Source organism: Rousettus aegyptiacus, unplaced genomic scaffold, assembly GCF_014176215.1.
Source record: "Rousettus aegyptiacus isolate mRouAeg1 unplaced genomic scaffold, mRouAeg1.p scaffold_m13_p_6, whole genome shotgun sequence".
NCBI classification, from domain to species: domain Eukaryota; kingdom Metazoa; phylum Chordata; class Mammalia; order Chiroptera; family Pteropodidae; genus Rousettus; species Rousettus aegyptiacus.
In genome coordinates this window covers 24,727,486-24,748,063 of record NW_023416309.1, presented here as the reverse complement: position 1 = coordinate 24,748,063, position 20,578 = coordinate 24,727,486, and the positions used below count along the sequence as shown (strand labels likewise).

At 36.2% G+C, this 20,578-nt stretch overlaps 1 protein-coding gene across 6 annotated transcripts in view; it reads left to right on the top strand.

Annotated features, from left to right (window-relative positions):
* The window catches only part of BICC1 (BicC family RNA binding protein 1), a 239,534-nt gene that overhangs the window by 200,565 nt on the left and 18,391 nt on the right, over positions 1–20,578 (top strand). For 2 of the 6 annotated variants that reach the window (XM_036222620.1, XM_036222622.1), the window contains exons 5-18: positions 1,798–1,956; positions 3,472–3,525; positions 3,964–4,158; positions 4,382–4,633; positions 6,517–6,648; positions 8,709–8,895; positions 10,727–10,888; positions 11,477–11,670; positions 11,810–11,942; positions 12,503–12,659; positions 15,550–15,715; positions 17,952–17,996; positions 18,393–18,432; positions 18,816–18,970. In XM_036222620.1, coding sequence (XP_036078513.1) covers positions 1,798–1,956; positions 3,472–3,525; positions 3,964–4,158; positions 4,382–4,633; positions 6,517–6,648; positions 8,709–8,895; positions 10,727–10,888; positions 11,477–11,670; positions 11,810–11,942; positions 12,503–12,659; positions 15,550–15,715; positions 17,952–17,996; positions 18,393–18,432; positions 18,816–18,970 — 2,031 coding nt within the window. The remainder of the gene's footprint in view (positions 1–1,797; positions 1,957–3,471; positions 3,526–3,963; positions 4,159–4,381; positions 4,634–6,516; positions 6,649–8,708; positions 8,896–10,726; positions 10,889–11,476; positions 11,671–11,809; positions 11,943–12,502; positions 12,660–15,549; positions 15,716–17,951; positions 17,997–18,392; positions 18,433–18,815; positions 18,971–20,578) is intronic. The other 4 variants (XM_016127612.2, XM_016127614.2, XM_036222621.1 and 1 more) reach the window with 3 other exon arrangements.

The following is a 20,578-nucleotide window of genomic DNA, read 5'->3' as shown; positions in this document are numbered from 1 at the left end:
TGCTGTTATGAAAGAACCATTTGGAGAAGAAAAACCAAGAGAAAGTAATGGTGGGTTTTAAAATAAGCACGTGTGATTCTACAATGGATATAAAGCTCTGTTTAAAATCTGAATAGATTCTCTCATGCTGGGTAGTTGAGTGATATGTAAATACACACATGTGTGTATGTATATATGTAAATACACACACGTGTGTATATGTATATATATGTACATATGTATGTATTTATATCCCATCTTTAGAAATAGATATTGACCCTGATTAGTATAGGGCAAGTAAGTAGTAACAAAGACTATAACAATTAGCATATTTGCCTTTATGATGCCAGCAGAAAATCAAAACGGTTTTCTTTATAGCTCTGTGTGTGTGTGTGTGAAGGCATGAAGTTTGACACTTTCACTTGTACATTCTCTCTCTCTCTCTGTAAACATATGTATACAGAGATAATAAGAAAATCTAAATATTTAAAAATGTATGCTCCTTTGTGAAAATCTCCTTTAATAAACGCTTTGAAATCACTCACTATATGTCAGGCACTTTGCTAACTAAGCACTTTACAAATATTAATTTGTTTAACCCTCCTATCAAACTCAGCACAGCAATATTCGGGAATTTGCCCAGGATCTAACAGCTGATCAGTGGGGAGGTGGGATTTAAATCCAGGCTGTATGATTTTCAGCAACTTTTTTGCCACTTGTTATTTGATTGAAATGGTTCCCGCTCTCTTCCTTTTTTCTTTTCTTGTTTTTTTTTTAAAGAACTATTTATATTTATTAACTATTTTAGAATTTTCTCCAAAAGAATACCTTTTTCCTGTATTCAAATGATAAACTAAAAGAACAAGTTTAAAAGTCAAAGTATTTAATGAATATGTTTAAAATATTAAGAATTCAGAAGATGTAAAGCTGTTTATATTTTTAACAACTTGTTATCTTTTCGTCTTTTTAATTTTACTTTCTAAGGATGAAGAATTTCAGTGTCAATCTTGTAAATGAGAAGAGATTTCATGTTAGTCTTTACAATTTTATAACACTAAATTTCCCAAAATTCAATACCTGGATTCTAGTATAATCATAATTATCCATTATGTCTTGGAATTTTACATTTTGCTTTACTGTAACTAATCTCATACTCTGTTTACTTAAGCCATCTTACTTTTAGAGATCTATGCTTTGTGATTCCCTTCTCGCTCTTCTTCCTGCCAGCAAGAATAATAAATCTGCTTTGTAAAGTTTGACATATAATAGTATAGCAGTTGTGTAAATGTTTATAAATACTTCTTTATTCAGTTTTAAGATTTATTTTAATTTCTATCAGTTTTCTATCATCTTAGCTCTACAGTGCTACTAGCATGCATATATATATATATGCAGCTATATATATGTATATATATATATATATACACACACACATATATATATATATATAGCTGGTCTTGTAATTATGCTTTCATCTGTTTTTATTTATTTGAATGAAATGTCTATTAAAAGAAAAAAAGTAATTTAATTGTAATTGTAGCTAATTTTGTTTAAAGGCTACTTTCCAAAAAATTATCTCAAGAAAGAGTATATCTTTCTATTTCTTCTGACAAATTTGTCTTAAAATATTTCTTTTTTTTTATAGCCTAAGAGAAATATATAGAAATTATACATTTATATACTAAGACTTATTAAGAAATGTGTATGATCTTCCACTGGCTCACTTTTTGTTAATATGATTCACCCGAAGGGAAAGTGTTTTAGGGATCATTCCTTCCCTTTTCATGCATCAAGAAATAATATATTATTTCCACGTAGAGCAATCGGGTTACTTTGAAGATGGATGTTTCACATACAGAACATTCTCATGTAATCGGCAAAGGTGGCAACAATATTAAAAAAGTGATGGAAGAAACAGGCTGCCACATCCACTTTCCAGATTCCAACAGGAATAACCAAGCAGAAAAAAGCAACCAGGTGCTGTGTCTTTTCACATGAACTTCTATGGGACAGCTTACAGCCTTAATTTTCTGTATGCACATCTTTTTTTGGAAGATGAGAGCAAAAACGTAAGCATGGAGTTGGCATGTAGTGCAGATTGTATGACTTTAGTCCCTGCAAGAAGATCACAGGTACTCTGCTCTTTTAAAGAGATGAGTTGCAGGTGGGCTCTTGATCTCTCAGTGGTTGGTAGAAGAGAGGGGAGGAAGTGATGGCCACATAAGCTGAAGTCTCTAGGGAAGACTCAGAGAGCATGAGAGTTGTTAGGAAAGGACCTGGAAGCTTCCTAGTCCAAGCACCCATCCATCGCTGGGATTCTGTCTGCAGTGTCCCTCAAGTTGTCCTCCAGGCTGCACCACATCAGCTTCTGAGAGTTAATTCATGAGTGCCCAACTTTTCCACATTGACTGAATTATGTCTCTTTTTAGTTCATGCACATTTTCCTAGTTCTTTTGTTTGGAAACAGATCAACTCACCTATCCTCGCAAAAGCATTTTCAGTATTTGAAGAGCAAGTAGTTTTGTTTATGTTATTTACAAGTTTTCTCTCTTCTAAGCTAATCACAGTACAAAAAACTATGTTGGCCACAAAGATGAATCAAATAGTCTTTTTCTCTACAGTGACTTATGTAACAGTGGGACACACATATGGAACTAGATAGAAAGTCATGGTAAAAAGCAAGGGCAGTAGTCAAAATAGTCGACAGCTAGTATAGCATAGGCTTGTACTCTAAGAGCAGGGTCCTGGAGCCCCCACACCCTTACCCTGATGCCGAGAGTAATACTTTAGTTCAGTGGTTCCTCAACCTTTTTGGCACCAGAGACTAGTGCTCTTGCTAGAATCTAATGCCTGATGATCTGAGGTGGAGCTGAGGTGACCATGCTAGTGCTCGGAGCGGCTGCAAAAACAGATGAAGCTTCATTTGCTTGCCTGCCACTCACCTCCTGCTGTGCGGCCTGGTTCCTAACAGGCCACAGGCCAATCCTAGTCTGAGGCTCTGCCTGGGAACCCCTGCATTAGTTGACGGATTCTGTGAGAGTTCAGGTGATCCCATGAGAGGACTGTAGGTGGGTGTTAGAGCAATGATTTTTTACCAGCTAGCTCAGAAGTAGCTCAGTATTTTGAGAACCTAATGCAGCAGTATCATTGTATATTGATATTCATCTAGTCTGCAAAGGACAAAATGCAGTGAACAAATGAAATTATAAAGGAGGCAAGATGGCTACATGGGGGTTGTGAGGTTTCAGGTAACCCAGGAGGTGATGTAGATCAATTGACACAAATTACCCGAGGAGCTCATTAAAATGCAAGTTTTGATTAAGCAGGTCTGAGTTGGTGCCTGAGATCCTTCATTTTTAACAAGCTCTCAGTTAATACCGATGCTGTTTTTTTCCTGGAGGACAGTTTGAGCAGCAAGGATATAGATAACTGGAAAAACAAATGTAGGTTCAATTAAAGTAACTCTAATTTTGTATTTTCTTATTTTTACAGGTATCTATAGCAGGACAACCAGCAGGAGTAGAATCTGCCCGAGTTAGAATTCGGGTAACTATTTTTTACTTTTATATTATAAATCTTTGTCAGCAGTATTTTCATTATAGGGCATTAAAATCATAATTTATCAATTTATAACAAAAATCATATGTCCAGTATTAGAGAAATAGTGACAAAAGTAATTTTAATGTATTAAAAATGTTTTTTAGAAACTTTCTGAATTTTACCTCAGTTTCTCCGATGATTCTGAAACAATCGAAGCCTGAGGAAAATGCCGTTACAGTTAAAGTTACAAACTCTTAGATTACATAAAAGGCTTCTGTTGCTTAAGAAATTTAATATAGTTTACCCATGTGATTCATGTTTTAAAATAAAAGCAATTTATGTTTTGAAATTCCATCTTTAGAAACGAATGAATGATTTATATACATATTTCTAAATGTATAATAATTTAACTCTCTGCTTTGGGTTTTCATCATTTCATTTTAGGAGCTGCTTCCTTTGGTGCTGATGTTTGAGCTACCAATTGCTGGAATTCTTCAGCCGGTTCCTGATCCTAATTCCCCCTCCATCCAGCACATATCACAAACATACAACATTTCAGTGTCGTTTAAACAGCGTTCCCGAATGTACGGTGCTACTGTGATAGTACGAGGGTCTCAGAATAACACTAGTGCTGTGAAGGTAAGTGCTAGATAATGCTGAACATCCTAAGTGTACAGATCATTCAAGTTTTCTTTTTAAAGGATTTTAGACTAGTTCGTTTTCCAGAATATCCCCTTATATTACATTCTGGTTTATAGAATGTGTTGTATTTTTCCATAGTTGTTAGAAGTGCACCAGAATCCTCCCCTGTATGTGGGCGGTTATTTTATAGGGTTATTTGTCTCCCATCCTTTTCTCCTAGGAAGGAACTGCCATGCTGTTGGAACATCTGGCCGGGAGCTTGGCATCTGCTATTCCTGTGAGCACACAACTAGATATCGCAGCTCAACATCATCTCTTTATGATGGGTCGAAATGGAAGCAACATCAAACATATCATGCAGAGAACGGGTGCTCAGATCCACTTTCCTGATCCCAGTAATCCACAAAAGAAATCCACCGTCTACCTCCAGGGCACCATTGAGTCTGTCTGTCTTGCAAGGCAATATCTCATGGTATGCGTAGTGAAATTAATGTTACTTTTTTGTTTGTTTGTATTTTTGTTTTTGGTATTGCACATGTGTATTGCACACACCATACTAATGTGGTATTTATGAAAAGCACTTTGGAAACCTGATCAAATAAGGAAATTCCTAGGTCAAAGGAAATAAAAGAGTAAGGTAGATAGTGCCTCACAGGCCTAATTTCATTATATAGATGGGTAATTTCCTTGCAGTATTGTTTTTGAACTTAGACTAAATGTAGAAGAGGTTCAGATGAAATAACTGACTGTTTTGTGGAAGTTGATTATTTTCATGTACGTTAGTTTGCAGTTTTCATTTGACAAAGTCTGTTTAAACAGAAAAGTAAAAGTGCCTTTGAAATATTACCCTCAACGACATAAGTTTTGTAGCATAAAACATTTGAACATTTTATAAATCTCTGATACAATTTTAAAAGTGCTCTTTCAGCCATGAATTTGAGTGTCATGCATTGAAGAAAAATAGCAGTTATATAATTCAGTACTGCTTCCAATTTATAATTTGCAATATCTCTGTCCTTCCTATTTTATTTAAAAACCCAATGTGTAGGGCTGATACATAGTTACAAAATAGACTGACATAATGTGGAATTACAAATATTTTTATTAAAAATACCATTCTGTTCAGAACTTGACCTGTAGCAACATTTGAATCAGTAAGCTTTAGGTATGATCTTTACTATTAATAACTTACAAAATTCATTTTTGAGAAATTTTTAGAAAATCCAAGTTTATATTGTTGACTCCATTCCTCTGACAGATGAGAACTTGTTATAATCATTAAGGATTGTAGTACTTAATTTTAGGAAATTTATTTTGTTCCGAATGACTTTTTAAGCCAAGTTCACTTTATAGGTGTGCAAAGAGACATATTATTGCACAATATTAAAAGAAGAGAGGGAGGAATGAATGAAAAGGCTTTAACCTATATTTTAAATACCATCACCTCTTCTTTAAAAGCCATGTCTTTACAAAAATCACTTTTACCCACAAAGGAAATAGAACATAGTAATTGTATTTTAATTCTAATATGTTTCATAATAACTTCTCATGATACTTATGTACAAAACCTATCCATCAGTAGGCTAGCACCGAGTATCCTTTGCACAGAAAATGTACCTGATACGGTTCCTATAGTCAGTAGGTTAGGGGCCAGGAAGAAAGCATCAGAGAAAAAAAAAAAAAAGTACTTGCAGTGAGATAATTAAAAGAAGGGGCAACAGTAGCAATTTACTCAAGGAAGGAGGTAAGGTTTGAGCTGCATTAGAAGAGAAGTAGGACTCAGATTGGTAAAGAAGCCTATTGATGACTTAAGATGCCAATGTACAAAATCTGTTTTAAAAGATACTCAAGACTGGTCTAACCTTCCTCCAGGTTAGACCAGTCTTGTGAGTATCTATTAAAACAATGATTGTACAAGCAAAGCCAGGCCAAGATGTGAAGATCTTTAAATGCTGATGCATGTTTAGATTTCATTCAGGAGACAATTAAAAGCCGCCACTGTCAGTCTTGGAGCAAGGGCACTAGATGAGTACACTTGATAATGGTTGAGAATCTAGTTTCTCAACATCAGTAGCAAAACCGAAGTCACAGGATAGAGGAATTTTTCCAGGTGGATAATGAGTAAAAATTCAGGGCCAAAAAAAAGACATTTAAGACATGTATAATTTTGTCATCCAAAAAATGGTTTCTGCCACCAGCCCTCTGAGCTATGTTTAGGTATATAATTTAGCATTAATACTGTGGCTTACTCTTCAGTTCTATAAAATATTGCATTATTTGTAGGCATGTTAAACTATTGGATGTTTAAATGAGTAACTTTTTGCCTCCTACACTTTCTATTGTGACATTTCCTAGGGTTGTCTTCCTCTTGTGTTGATGTTTGATATGAAGGAAGAAATTGAAGTTGATCCACAATTCATTGCTCAGTTGATGGAACAGCTTGATGTCTTCATTAGTATTAAACCAAAGCCGAAACAGCCAAGCAAGGTTGGTTCAGTCTAGACCCAGGAAACCATGTATCATATCACATTCTGTTTTATTTGCATATGAATGTGTATTTACATCTTCATAGAACTACATATCCTATATAATACATATCATTATATATTAAGTTATGTTTAACAAATAGGAGTTTGTAAGAACATTCATTATTAATCATCATTTTCTTTAATATGTTGGGTTTGGAATCCATTTTTAGTGACCGTTATTTTTCTATTAATACATAAGAAGGAAAGAGAAAACACTTTTTCATTAATTTGCAGTCTGGTAACTTTAAGTATTAGTAAACTACCAGGGAGTTGATAAGGCTAAACATGTGGTATGTGTACATATCCAATACAATTCAAAAAATATTTAGTGTACTTACTATTTTTGAGCCAATGTGCTAGCCCTGGAGATTTAACAAATAGGTGCCCATTCTCTTTAATAATGAATTATTATTCATTATTCTCTTTTAGTAATGAATTATACCCAGTTCAGCCTTCCTGGAACAGCTCCTCTAAGACATTCAAAATTTCAGTAGTTACATAAACAGTAAAAGTTAACGGGACAACTCTGATGATATTAAGTGTTAGTGAGAATGTGAGGAAAGAAGAATGTCCCTACAATAATATTGTTTAAATTGGCAAAACCACTTTGAAGAGCAATTTGGGACCATCTGATCACACTAACAATACTGATATCTCCAGTAATTCTACTTCCAGTTATGTACTGTGAAGAAACCTTTGTACCAGAAGTCAAAGGATAAAAATGGTGTTGAAAAAAAGCAAGTTGCATGATACTATGTACTAAATGGTAACATTTAGGTATATCTTATTATACTAGATAAAACACCAAACAGTTGTGTCTTCCGTTTTTTAATTTCTAAACTATACATCTTATCATATACGCATAATGGCATATGTATAATATATATTATATACAATTTTGTGTATATGTAAAGAATATGGTATTCAGTGTCCACCTTAAAAACAATCATGCCTTTTTCAAAAGATAACTTTAAAGGAAAAGATAGTATTTATTCTAGGTGAACTTAATATAATTAGTTTTAAGTTAGAGAATAGGACACTAATTTTATGTATTGTGACGCTTCATGCTTGATTACTTTGAGTCGACTAGAGTCACTTGTAGATACCAGGATGAAAAGATAAAGACAGAATAGACTTTTGAGGACTCGTTCACATAAGATGGACAAGGCACAAGAAGAATTCCTGAAGTTCAGTAAGAAATGAGCAGAAGTCAGGGGAAAGTAGATCGCAAGGGAGAACTCTGAAGCCTTCATCATCCTAGGGCCTCTGTGACCTATTATGCCTGGTGGCCCCATGCTTAGTACTGCTTCATCTGCTTTCTCAGCCACAAATGTTCTTTATTGTTCATCAGAGGCTTTCCCTCTTGGGTTCACATTTCCAATTTTCTAGGCAAGTCCACTGAGAGAAAGAAGATTTATTGTTTAGAAATTTACTATAAGCTTTGGCACAGATATGTCATCAGTGAGGAATAGTGGTACCTCGGTCTGTTAGTTAACTGGTAGACCATAAATGTCAAGCGTAAGTGACTATTATTATGCAGTCTATATACTGTATGGAGACAAATTTGATTTGTTTTGTAAAAATGAGATAAAGGGGGGAAGCTTTAATATAAAGACAAGAGAATGTACCCGGGAATGGGCTGTCGCGACAGACCTTTGTTCCACTCCTCTTGCTGCCCCTCTAACAGCTGTGCTGTGACCTGGAGTAAGTTTCTTATCCTCACTGAATATAAATAATTTCTACCTCATAAGGTTTTGGTGGGAGTTGGAATACATATGCAGCTTCCATCACAGTGCTTGGAATACAGGACACACCCAATAAATGGTAACTAACATTTTACGGTTTTGCCAGAAGGAGGAAACATAATAAGTGGTTAGAATTTACAGTTGATTTTAAAGCAGCATTAATATATTCCTTAAGTGGAATTCTTATCACTGTATTCATTTCTCATCCACCTCCTGAATTCATTGTAGACTACCTGCATGTCACTTTTTTCTTTCCCATTATGTGTTTTCATAGTCTGTGATTGTGAAAAGTGTTGAACGAAATGCTTTAAATATGTATGAAGCAAGGAAATGTCTCCTCGGACTTGAAAGCAGTGGGGTTACCATAGCAACCAGTCCATCCCCAGCATCGTGCCCTGCCGGCCTGGCTTGTCCCAGCCTGGATATCTTAGCCTCAGCAGGCCTCGGACTCACTGGACTAGGTATAAAATTTATTATTATAGCACTTCTCAGTCACTGGGGGATTGCTTATTCACTTCCCTTTCTTTCTACCACTTGGGGCTACATTTTAAAGGTTATGTTTTCCCTTCTTTAGGCCCTAAGATCAGGTGAAAAGCAACAAAACTTGAATCAATCCATTTCATTTTGTTTTTTTTTTGTTGTTAGATTCTGTGGATTTCTGTGTCTCTGATGCTTCTTATTTTGGCATAAATAATCAAGGTCTGACTGTTTTATTTTCAGTGGCTGTGTTTGTTCTTCTAAATTAAGAATGCCACTGAGAGTGAAGTCAGCAGGCTGACTATAATTTATGCGTTTGTTCTCTCTTGCGTTTGCAATATTGCCATCATTCCCCAGAGATAAAGATTATCCATTTTGCGTTTCAAAAAGTAATTGCAGTTCTGTGTCAAGGGTGGGGAAAGGGGGAGGTGAAAGCAAGCGGAACTTCCCACTCCCAGTGGTTAGGCCTGCCTCGCGAAGATACAAAGGAAATCTAGCCTGTGGCCACCAAGGGGAGCAGATGGACCTGGATTTATATCCAAGGCAAAGAACAGGGAGATGAAAGAATATCATCACCTCAGTGTTTTAGTTATTTAGGAAAGTAGAGTGAGCCACATGATAGTCATGAGATGTTTATTGCCTCATTTATGGATTCCCATCTTACAGGCTGAAGTTCATTACCATGTTAAATTATGCTAGGTTCACTACTTGCACATTTTTTCAGTAGCCTATATATAAAAAGTTAATGCAATAACACCAGCAAATCATTCTGCCACATTCAGTGTTGATTTGAGACAGAATAAATACTCTCAGCAGTCTTTAATTTTTTTCTAATAGCTATTCTTGCTTTTAAAAAATATAACATGTTTAAATAATATGATTGATACTCCAAGGAGCCCTGCATAGACGCCATTACAGCAAAGGCAGATTTTTTTCTCCTTGGCCCATAATCTTTCAAAGTCGTCCCTTCCACTGGAGGCCTAGACAGTCATAATATCACAGCCATGTATCTGGAAATGCCAGTCACACACTTAGGAGGACCTAAGTTCTTGCTGCACTGGTGAGGGAAAAAAGTGAGCAGAGGTGCAAAATGTTTTCATGGCTATACCTATCCTGTAATACTTCGCGTTTTAAGTATTCCTGGAAACGTGTAGACAAATTCACACTTTAGAACATATTCTAAATGCCCAAAGGGAAATTTCATTACTTAAATTAAATCAAACATTAAATCCTTAAAACAAGTGAAAAACAAAACAAAAAAATTTTCCATTGAGAAAAAACTGCTTTGAGACAGAACACTAAGAAGTCATATATGTATTTTGACGGTATGAAAACCGTTCCAGGTAGCTTGGCCCATCTGCAGATGGGCCGATTGGAGCCATTCTGTTGCCAGAATGTGTTCCCTTATTCACAGCCGATTGTCAGTGGTTCGAAGAGTTTGTTTGAAAGCATATGACAACTGAGCTATGAGAGAAATAAAGACGAGTTTCCACTTGAGCAGAATTTTGTTCATCCTGGCTATTGAAATGAAAGCAAAGTGGCCGCCATTGCTCAGTGACCCTGGCTGCTTCCTGGTTTGGGCACACACCTAGCTTCCATTTTCTGTCAGTGTCTGTTTGTGGATAAGCTGGGTCCTGTGTTGGAGTCGTATCATGCAATGTCTCGTGAATATTTGAACGGTAATCTGTCACTCATATTTTATATTTAGAAAACATCAGATTATATCAATGTGTATTTCAGGGGGCAGTGTTGGTGCCAGCTGTTATTTTAAAATCTTGAATTTATACATGTTGACCTTACGTTCCTTTATTACAGGTCTTTTGGGCCCCACCACCTTATCTCTAAACACTTCGACAACCCCGAACTCACTCCTGAATGCTCTTAATAGCTCAGTCAGTCCTTTGCAAAGTCCAAGTTCTGGCACCCCCAGCCCCACATTATGGGCACCCCCACTTGCTAATACTTCAAGTGCCACAGGTCAGTATCGTTTAAGTACAGTCAAAGGCATGCCTCCTTAGGTATTATCAATTTTTAAAGAAAATTTATTAATGGTTCCATTTCCTTAGGAGAAAATTATAGTTCAAAGCATACTGCAGCCAAAGAGAAATTCCACAATATGTAAATTAGTTAAAATGATGCACAACAAAGCAGTGAGCTTTTCATAAAAGCAAAATATAATCTTCAGATGTGACAGGCAGATCAGGAAGAAGAGCATGATGTTCAGGGAGCAGTGACAAAGGCACATGAAGATCACTGACCTGGTGATTAGGAAACGTAGGTTCTGGTTGGACAGATTTGCTTGGTAGTCCTAAGTACATGCTGAATCTAGCCAGTTTCCTCATCTGTCCAGTGAGAAGCTTGGATTAAATATTCTCTGGAGTATTGTTCCATTTTAACATTCTTTTGTGTAGTAATGTTAAACCTATTTGGAGAGGGGGATAAAAATCAAATTCTCTTCTGAATTTGCTGCAATAAAAATGATGGTTTTTTTGTTGTTACTTAAAATAATAAAATAATGCTTGTTGATTCTGATTTTTTTTTTGTCTTCATGAAATGTTGTTCTAGGTTTTTCTGCTATACCACACCTTATGATTCCATCTACTGCCCAAGCCACATTAACCAATATTTTGTTGTCTGGAGTGCCTGCCTATGGGCACACAGCTCCATCTCCCCCTCCTGGCTTGACTCCCATTGATGTCCATATCAATAGTATGCAGACAGACGGCAAAAAAATCTCTACTTTAAATGGACATGCACAGGTAATGTCCTTCAGATAGAATAATGTGATCTATACTTACTGTCTATAAGAAATAAGCCACTGGTAACACTTTTAAACTTGATCCTGAAAGGAATTTTAGAATTGTGACCATATCTGTGCATTATTTTATGTTATTTCAGTCTCCGAATATAAAATATGGTGCAATATCCACTTCATCACTTGGAGAAAAAGTGCTGAGTGCAAATCACAGTGATCCATCCAGACAATCGAGTGGATCTGAGCAGGCCTCGCCCAAATCAAACCCTGTAGAAGGTATCTTTCCTTCCGAACTTCACCCAGGTCTCTGACTTGGGTAAAGGTGGTTATAGAAGTTCTATGCAGTGATTTCTAATTGGTTTTGCTAACCAGTCATGACTCCTCCTGCCTCAAGTAAGCTGAAAGACAACATCTTGAATGAAACTCTGAAGAACGTGTTGAAAGATAAACTGAAAAACACTTTTCACAGAATTGCTTTCCCATTTCATTGGTACTTCCTGAAGTGAATTGTGTAACAGGAAAGCATCAATTTACTAAATACATACATATATATGTATATATGTGTGTGTATGTATGTATATAAATTTTATAAGTAGAGTATTTCTTTTTATAACCTTTCCATTCCTGACAATCTTTAAAAAATATAAGGGTCTTCACATTTCATCTTGAATGTTTGAAGCACCCTTCATTTGTTAAATAAGGTATTGTCTTTGCAGCTGAAAGCTGTTAATGTCTGTGTCTCCCTAGAGTTGGATTCTGGTTTGTTTCCATTGCAGGTGATTGCTGATGATAAAGTGGTGCCCGGATTTTCATTTTTTTTTTTCTCTTCTCTGCAGGCTGTAACGATGCGTTTGTTGAAGTAGGCATGCCTCGAAGTCCTTCCCATTCTGGGAATGCTGGTGACTTGAAACAGATGATAGGTCCCTCCAAAGTTTCCTGTGCCAAGAGGCAGACAGTGGAACTACTGCAAGGCACGAAAAACTCCCACTTACAGTATGTAGTTTCATCTTTAAAAGCCCTTAATCCTTTGAAAGAAATTGTGTAATAAGCTGGATTTGTTTTAACTTAGTGGAACAAAACTGGATTTGTTCAGCAGTCAGTGCTCTTTGGTTCAAGTGAGTTTGGTTTTATCCATGAGTTTTTGTTTTCATTTCTCTTTAAAATTACTTTTCTCTTTTTTAAAAAAATGTTATTGTGATGACGTTGGTTTATAAGTTTCAGATGTACAACATTGTAATTCCACATCTGTATATATTACATTGTGCTTACAACCGAAGGCCTCGTCTCCGTCCGTCACCGTGCAGTTGACCCCTTTACCTGTTTTGCCCTCCTCTACCCCACTTCCCCTCTGGTAACCGTCGATCTGTTGTCTGCCTCTATGAGTGTGTTTTTGGTTCTGATTTTGTTTGTTCATTTGATTTTGTTTTTTAATTCCACACATGAGTGAAATGATTATGGTATTTTCCATCCGACTTACCTCACTTAGTATAATAATACCTGAAGGTCTGTCTATGTAGTTATGAATGTCAGGTTTTCCTTTATGGCTGTGTGATATTCCATTTCAGTTTTAGCAATGTTTATGTGTATAAAAATTTTATTAAGGAATAATATCTGGTGATTTTAACCCATATGTGTTTTCTGTTGTCTCTCCCATTTTCAGTTGGTTGAGTTTTCCTGTGGGTCCTCTAAACCATCTATATTGCTCTAAAACTTTAACATTCTCACTGCTCTTCAGTAATTGGCAAGGCAATTTTTACTCTAATTGTTGCTGTTAGATATTTTCCTACTGTGAATTCTCCATTTGCCTTTGAATTTCTAACTTAAACGATGGCTCCCTTGTTCCAAGGCTGTTAATTGCTAACTTTGTTAATGAATACTTGACAGCATCATGATTCCATTTATTATAAATCACAGTAAGTATAAATAGATATATTGTATTAAAAATAACCCCTTTACCATAGGATGCTTAGAAATGTGTTATCCTTATTTTTTTTCTACTTTATCTTATTTTTTTGCGAATAGGCAGTGTGTTCACATGTTTTTAAAAAGAAAAACATGAAAAGCTTCTGCACCAAAAGGCTTCGTTCCTGCCCATCTCCATCCACCCAGTTCCCTCTACTCTCTCATTAGTTTCCTTGTGCTGTTGACCCTTGAATAATGTGATTAGTGGCACCAACCCTTGTGCAGTCAAAAATCCATGTTTGAATAACTTTTACTTTCTAAAAACTTGACTCCAGTCCTCCACCGGTATCCGCAGGGGATTGGTTCCAAGACCACACCCACCCCACCCACCGCAGATACCAAAATCCGCAGGTGCTCAGGTCCCTTATGTAAAATGGCATAGAGCAGTGCATACAGTTGGTGCTTTGCATCTGTGGATTCCCAGCCATGAATCAAAAATACTGTTTTTGATCTATGGTTGGTTGGTTGACTCCCAGGATGTAAAACACGGAGATATGGAGGGCTCAGTGAAAACTTACTGAAAAAATCTGCATATAAGTGGAGCCATGTGGTTCATGCTCATGTTGTTCAAGGGTCAACTGTATATCCTTACAGCGTAGGATGTCTGTAGGGGAATACAGCATATGTATTCTTATTTCCTCTTTATCTTACCAAAATCTGATTTGCTGTTTATATACGCCTTGGTCAGTTAATTACTGTTGTTACCATTTTGTCTGAATCTGCTTTGTGTTTTTCTTTACATAGTACTAATACTCAAAATTAACATTATTTAGTGTAAATTATAGAAATGATTTTGCTTTCTTCTCTGTGTTGAAGCATTTGAAGTACTTACCTACTCCTTTTATCATTGCGCTGTGAATTTATCATTGTCTATTATCTGAATTAAGCTGCGCCCTCCGGAATGGTCTTCCTGCCTCCAATCTCTCCTCTCCTTATCAGTCCTTTATTTCATTTCAATAATTAGTTTGAACACACAGTTTGGTCTTCTCAAACTTTAGCTTTAAAACCACTTATGGTCTGCATTGCATGCTTCCTTTCCTTTGCCATTCCCTCCAAGTTGCTTTTCTCCTGGCCCTTTGCACTGGTGAACCTAGATGCCCTTTAAAGTCCAGTTCAGGTGTCTTCTGCGAAGCCTCTGGGAACTTCTGTTACACGCAGTTTATTGCTCCTCTGATTTCTAAATTTCTGTGATTTCCCCCGGCACACCTGAGTAGTTGATGATGGAAGAATGAACGAACAGATCAAGTCTTTGACGAATACCGTTTCTTATTTCTCTCTTACGTGAGCTTAACATGCAGTTGGATTTGAACTCGAGTGTACATATAGGTCATTATCAACTCTTGTAATTAAGATCATTGTTCCTCATTTTAAGAAGTACTTTCATGCTCTTCCCACACACCCTGAACAGGTGTTGGAAAATATGTCTTATTTGCCACCTTTATCATAGCAGATTTGTTAGCAATGTCATATTTCACACACATGAATTGGATCGTCTGCATGGTTTCTCATTGACTCAGTCTTGTTTAGACTGTGTATGAATGGATCATTGCCATCTTCCTGATGTATCCAAATTAGAAATCTTGTCTATGTCTATTCCACATGTACCATATACAGTATACTATATATACTATATATAATGTGTACGAATATATATCACGAAAGAGTTTTAGCTCCAGCTCTTAGATGCCCGGGTTCAAATTCCATCTCTATCATCTATCAGAACTATAACCTTGACAAGGTATTTGTCTGTAAAATGGGGATACTACTACTTACCTCATAGCGATGTTGTGAGAATTAAATGAGATAATACAGGTAAATAGTTGACAGTGGTAAACATATAAGAGAAAACGTGGCACACAGGAAACATTCAGCACATTCGTATATGATAGTGAAGTGTTAAATTCCAAACTCTGTTTCACAGCAGCAGTGACAGGCTGCTCTCAGATCCTGAACTAAGTGCTACAGAAAGCCCGTTGGCTGACAAGAAGGCTCCAGGGAGTGAGCGTGCCGCAGAGAGGGCTGCGGCTGCCCAGCAGAACTCTGAAAGGGCCCGCCTGGCCTCGCGGCCATCATATGTCAACATGCAGGTAATGATGAACAAATGGGAATGTCATCCAAATGCGGGTGCTTGGGTTAGGGAGTGGGGAATTCAGGGAGTGTTCAGCAGTAGAGCAGAAATCCGGTTTTCTTTCTGCACTCTAGTCAAGATTAAATTTAAATATATATGCACTAGTTAGGAATTGGTTTTGCTGTCAATGTGAAAATAAATGCAGGATTTCACTTTAGGAGGAAGAGTCCTTTAAAATATAATATGAAAAGTGACATAAATCATCCTTTGTCCCTCTGCATTATGCAAATGACATTATTCATCTGTTTTTAAAGATTAATGTCAGAGCTGTTATTTCTAAGTATTACTGTATCATGGCATAGTCTTGGATAAATAGATGTAATATCTATCCTTCCATCTATAAAATGGAGGTGATACAGTGGTCATTTAGACAGTTATAAAAATGAGTCTAGGTTTTTGAAAGTAGATGCTAAATATTGATGATTATATTCACAGATTTTCATAATTATTTTAAACAATTTCTTCAGGGATTGTCTCTGTATCCATTTTCAACTATTAGACTAATTACTTGAAATAGGCTATTGACCATGAAATTCAGAAATCTCATTTCATATGGATCACAACATAAAGGATAAGGATTTTGTGATTTGTGCTTTTAGAGTCCTATAAACCTTTGCTTTCGATATCAAAACTACTGGGTAGACTTACCTACTTCATAGTAGGAGATTTATTATCCCCATCCACCTTACCTCCAAAAAAGGAAGGGAAAATTTTTCACAAAATCCTAGAAATGAAGACGCTGTCACAGATATGTCAAAGGAATTAATTCATGGAACTAAATTATACTCCTATAATTCCAACAAAAACTAGTTAAATCCTGCTTGTCTGTTTTTTTATTTTTTTGCATTTGAACATTTCCATGAGTTTTCGGATGAATGTTTTTACAAAAGCCATGGCCTTTTTATAAAGTGTCAAAGTTAAAAAAAAAATGACATTTGTTACATTTTCTCTGGTGGATTTATTTTCAGTTATATAAATTAAAATTTTCTTATCTAAGAAGTATCACATCTGCTTTATGATCCCTTTATGGTTTTAATCCATCTTATGGTTCTCTTTTTCATCAAGTTTATACCTAGAGTGAAACATTTTCATATTTCTTTATTTTAGGATAGATAAGTGTTCTTGGTGATATAGTTTTTACTTAAAAACATGTATTTATGCCATTAATAAAGAGCTGACTCCTAAAACCATTAAGAAAGCAATGATAATAGTCACTGAGTATTGACAGGGAAAAAGACTGAAGACCTCCCTTGTTCCTTCTGATAAAAACTATCTGTTTCCCAGACTGTTCGTGGAGTGCTATATCTTCAGCTCCGCTTTTCACACTTATCTCACTTCCTAGTAGTTATTATTTTTTTTAGTTATTTCTTTTATCCATCCCTGCTAAGACTGCATGCTTTGAGTCAATAGATTATTTCTGATTAATTTATTCTTCCACAAAGTGCTGCACAGTCTCTTTAACCAGAGGGACTCAATAAATATTTATTGAACAAGTGAATTTAGGATCTCCCCACACCTTGCCCTTAGCCATTAATCATTAAAAGTTGATTTTAATTTCAAATGCCATTTTAGACCTAGGATTTCAAAAACATCATCAAACTGTGTAATTTTTAAAAATTGGCTCTTCAGGTTTACTGCCGTGTTCTTAGTGTTAAACACACATCATGGTTTGTCAGGGTTAGCCTCTTTACTTGTATCCCAACCTAATTATTGTTTGTACACACTTCAGAAGTATCCTGTTTCAGATCATAAATTACCTGGGCGCCTTCTCTACATGTGGGGATATAGTCCTCCTGGACAAAAGAGTTCTTACCAATTTGTTCTTGATCCTCCTGGTAGGCCTTCAAGGCATTCTTAAATCAAGTCTTAGCTAGTCCCTAAATTGAGGAGTTGAGAACAATGGGTTAGCATTTGAGATGTAGTTATATCTAGACTATTTTCCTCAAAATGACCTACCTTGGTTTCTGTGTAGACCTAACTGTGTCATAAGTCACATATTCAGTGAGAATGGAAAGAATGAATAATGCCATCTTAGTCCTGTGCAATAAAAGGTAACTAGGTTTAATTTTATTGTATTGTTGAATGTTGTTATGGCTTAAAGCTAGACATTTGCCATTTATATCCTTTCTAAAGCAAAGACTATTCCAGTGAAGCTAAATAATTTCTTAAGTTGTCTCCACATTATCCCACTTCAGGGCATGCTTTACTTAAATGAAGAGAGGATTGTGAGAAACAAAGAGGTCAGTAGATAACCTGAAAGCATTTTAGAAATGCATTATTCTGAAAGTATAACTATTATTAGGTTATTCACTGTACTTTAGCACCTATTTGTCCTGGTATGTTGCATATTCATAGCAAACAAGAACTTTTTTTCCTTTTGTGGGAAAATTTCTAACATCACTGTCATGACAAAGTCAGAATTAGTAATTTATTTTTCTAATTAATTAGTTTTGTAAACATGTTTAAATTTATCAGACTTGCACCGAATTAATGGCGCATTATGGTGCAAAGCTTGCCATGTGTCCCAGGGAGATTCGTGGGCTATAGTTAAAATCTTTCTTCTATAATCATGGAGTATTGTCATGACATTTGGATAGACTGGCAATAAAAATATTTTCTCTCTATTTTGTTTTCAGGCATTTGACTATGAACAAAAGAAGCTATTAGCAACCAAAGGTAAGTGATATGTTAATGATCTATAGTTTGATTTTTTTCAGTAGACTGCTTAAAAGGTTTTTCAGTATTCATATTGAATTGTGAAATTGGACCATCATAACAAGAAGCTCAGAATGTTTAGGGTGTGAGTTGCACAAATTTTGTTGAGGTTGAATATATTTTGTTGAAGATATTAGGATTAGGTCAATTAAGAAATAATGTCACATTTTAAAATTTACCATTACTTTGTATAAAATGTTTTATGAAGATATAAGGCATTTTATGTTAAGAAATAATATTCAGTGATTTTTTTCTTTACATATATCAAAGAAACACTCATCAATAATTTTTTAAGAAACATTAAAAATATCAAGCATTTTTTTTTTATATTCTGTTTTCCAAAGCTATGTTAAAGAAACCAGTGGTGACGGAGGTCAGGACACCTACAAATACCTGGAGTGGCCTCGGGTTTTCTAAATCTATGCCAGCTGAAACTATCAAGGAGCTGAGAAGGGCCAATCATGTGTCCTATAAGCCCACAATGACAACCACTTTTGAGGTTTGTAGAGTCATGCCCTACCCATTCTTCCTGTGTGTTCTCTCAACAAAGAGAACAACCATCTTTCCCCTCTCATTCTTTATTTACATAAGGAAAATCATTAATGGGGATTTGTTTTAATTTATATTCTTGAAAACATATTGCCATAAAATTGATGCAGTCTAATAATATATTATGGTCTTTTATGTACCTCCTCTCAAAGTTGTTGATCAGCTGTTATGGAGATGTAAATTTCGATAAATGTGTTTTTGTTAGGGGGAGAGTCATAAATGCAGGAGCAGGGCTGAGATTAAGTATAGGACAGATTCAATATTCCATGAAATATATAAATAAACCCTTTATCCAAGAGTATCACTAGCAAGCCCACCATAGGGGAAAAAGGCAAATATTCAACAAAAACAAGTTTTCAGATATGAGTGAAAAACTCGGTGTGTTCAGATGTGCCAGGAACGCAGCAGGAAGTACCACAAACAAGAGCTCCAAAATTTTATGTTTCCCAGATGTTGGCTACATTGCTCGGAGTGAGACTGGGAAGCTGGCATCCATACCACGTGGAGAAGGAATCCAGAATTCCACACTTCCCAGCCAGGCTACTCGTGACTCACGCAGCAAGGCCTTTTCAGTTTGAGAGTATCAGATTTGGTATAAGCCTTTTGCCAAGTGAGGGTGGAGTTAGAGCACATGCATGCACACATAACAGTAGGGAGACTGTGCAAACCCAAACATGGGTGAAAATGTTTAATCCAAGAATCACAGTGTTCAACCAGAACACTGTAGATTGAAAAACAAATACTGGTTAAGGGTTTCATAATTGTTAGTCTAATTGGCATTTGTAGATCGACCTTCTTTTCTCCACCTGCTTTCTTTGTAAAAATTAGACAGTTGATGAAGAGTAAAAGCAAACATGTGAGTTTTTTTCTTTGGCTCTCTAAGTGAAAAAGAAAATAACTATTGAATACTAAAAAAGAACAGTCTCCTGTGATTTTCATTGTCAGACCCACAGTAGCAACCTGGCAGACTGTATTTAAAGATTGGAGTTACTGTAACCAGCTAGAATGTAGAAACCATTAATGAAGAAATTCGAGGCTGTATAAATTACTCTTCTTTCTGCCATTATAGCTCTGAGAGAAACTAAACATCTCCTTTTGTTGGCAGAGACTTTAAAACTGCCGGTCCTGTCTCAGTGGCTGAAACCCCTTCTGTGGCTTTTCTTGCTTGGGCCATCTTGGGCCAGCCCCTTACACCTTCCTGGCTGAGGTCTAGTGACCCGTTTACACTGAAAGGGGGTGCGGGAAGGGTGTGACCAGCTAGATCAGTGCATGGGTGTTCACCTTTGAACCTGTGTTTATCTACAGCCCCTTTCAACACTGCTGATGAAAATATAAAATCGCACTTTCTTTGGGATGGTGTTCTAGATTCTCCCTGGTGTGTAAGACAGAACTTGAACTTCCCTCAGGCATCTAAGTCCATTGAAAGGGCAGAAGGGCCCCTTACATGGCGTGGCACGATCTGATGTTCGGCAATAGTTGCTGTCTGCAGGTGCATTCCTTCCCCTTTATTCTGGTGTAGCCCAAAAGGATTAAAAGTTGGCAATAAGTGAGGATTGCT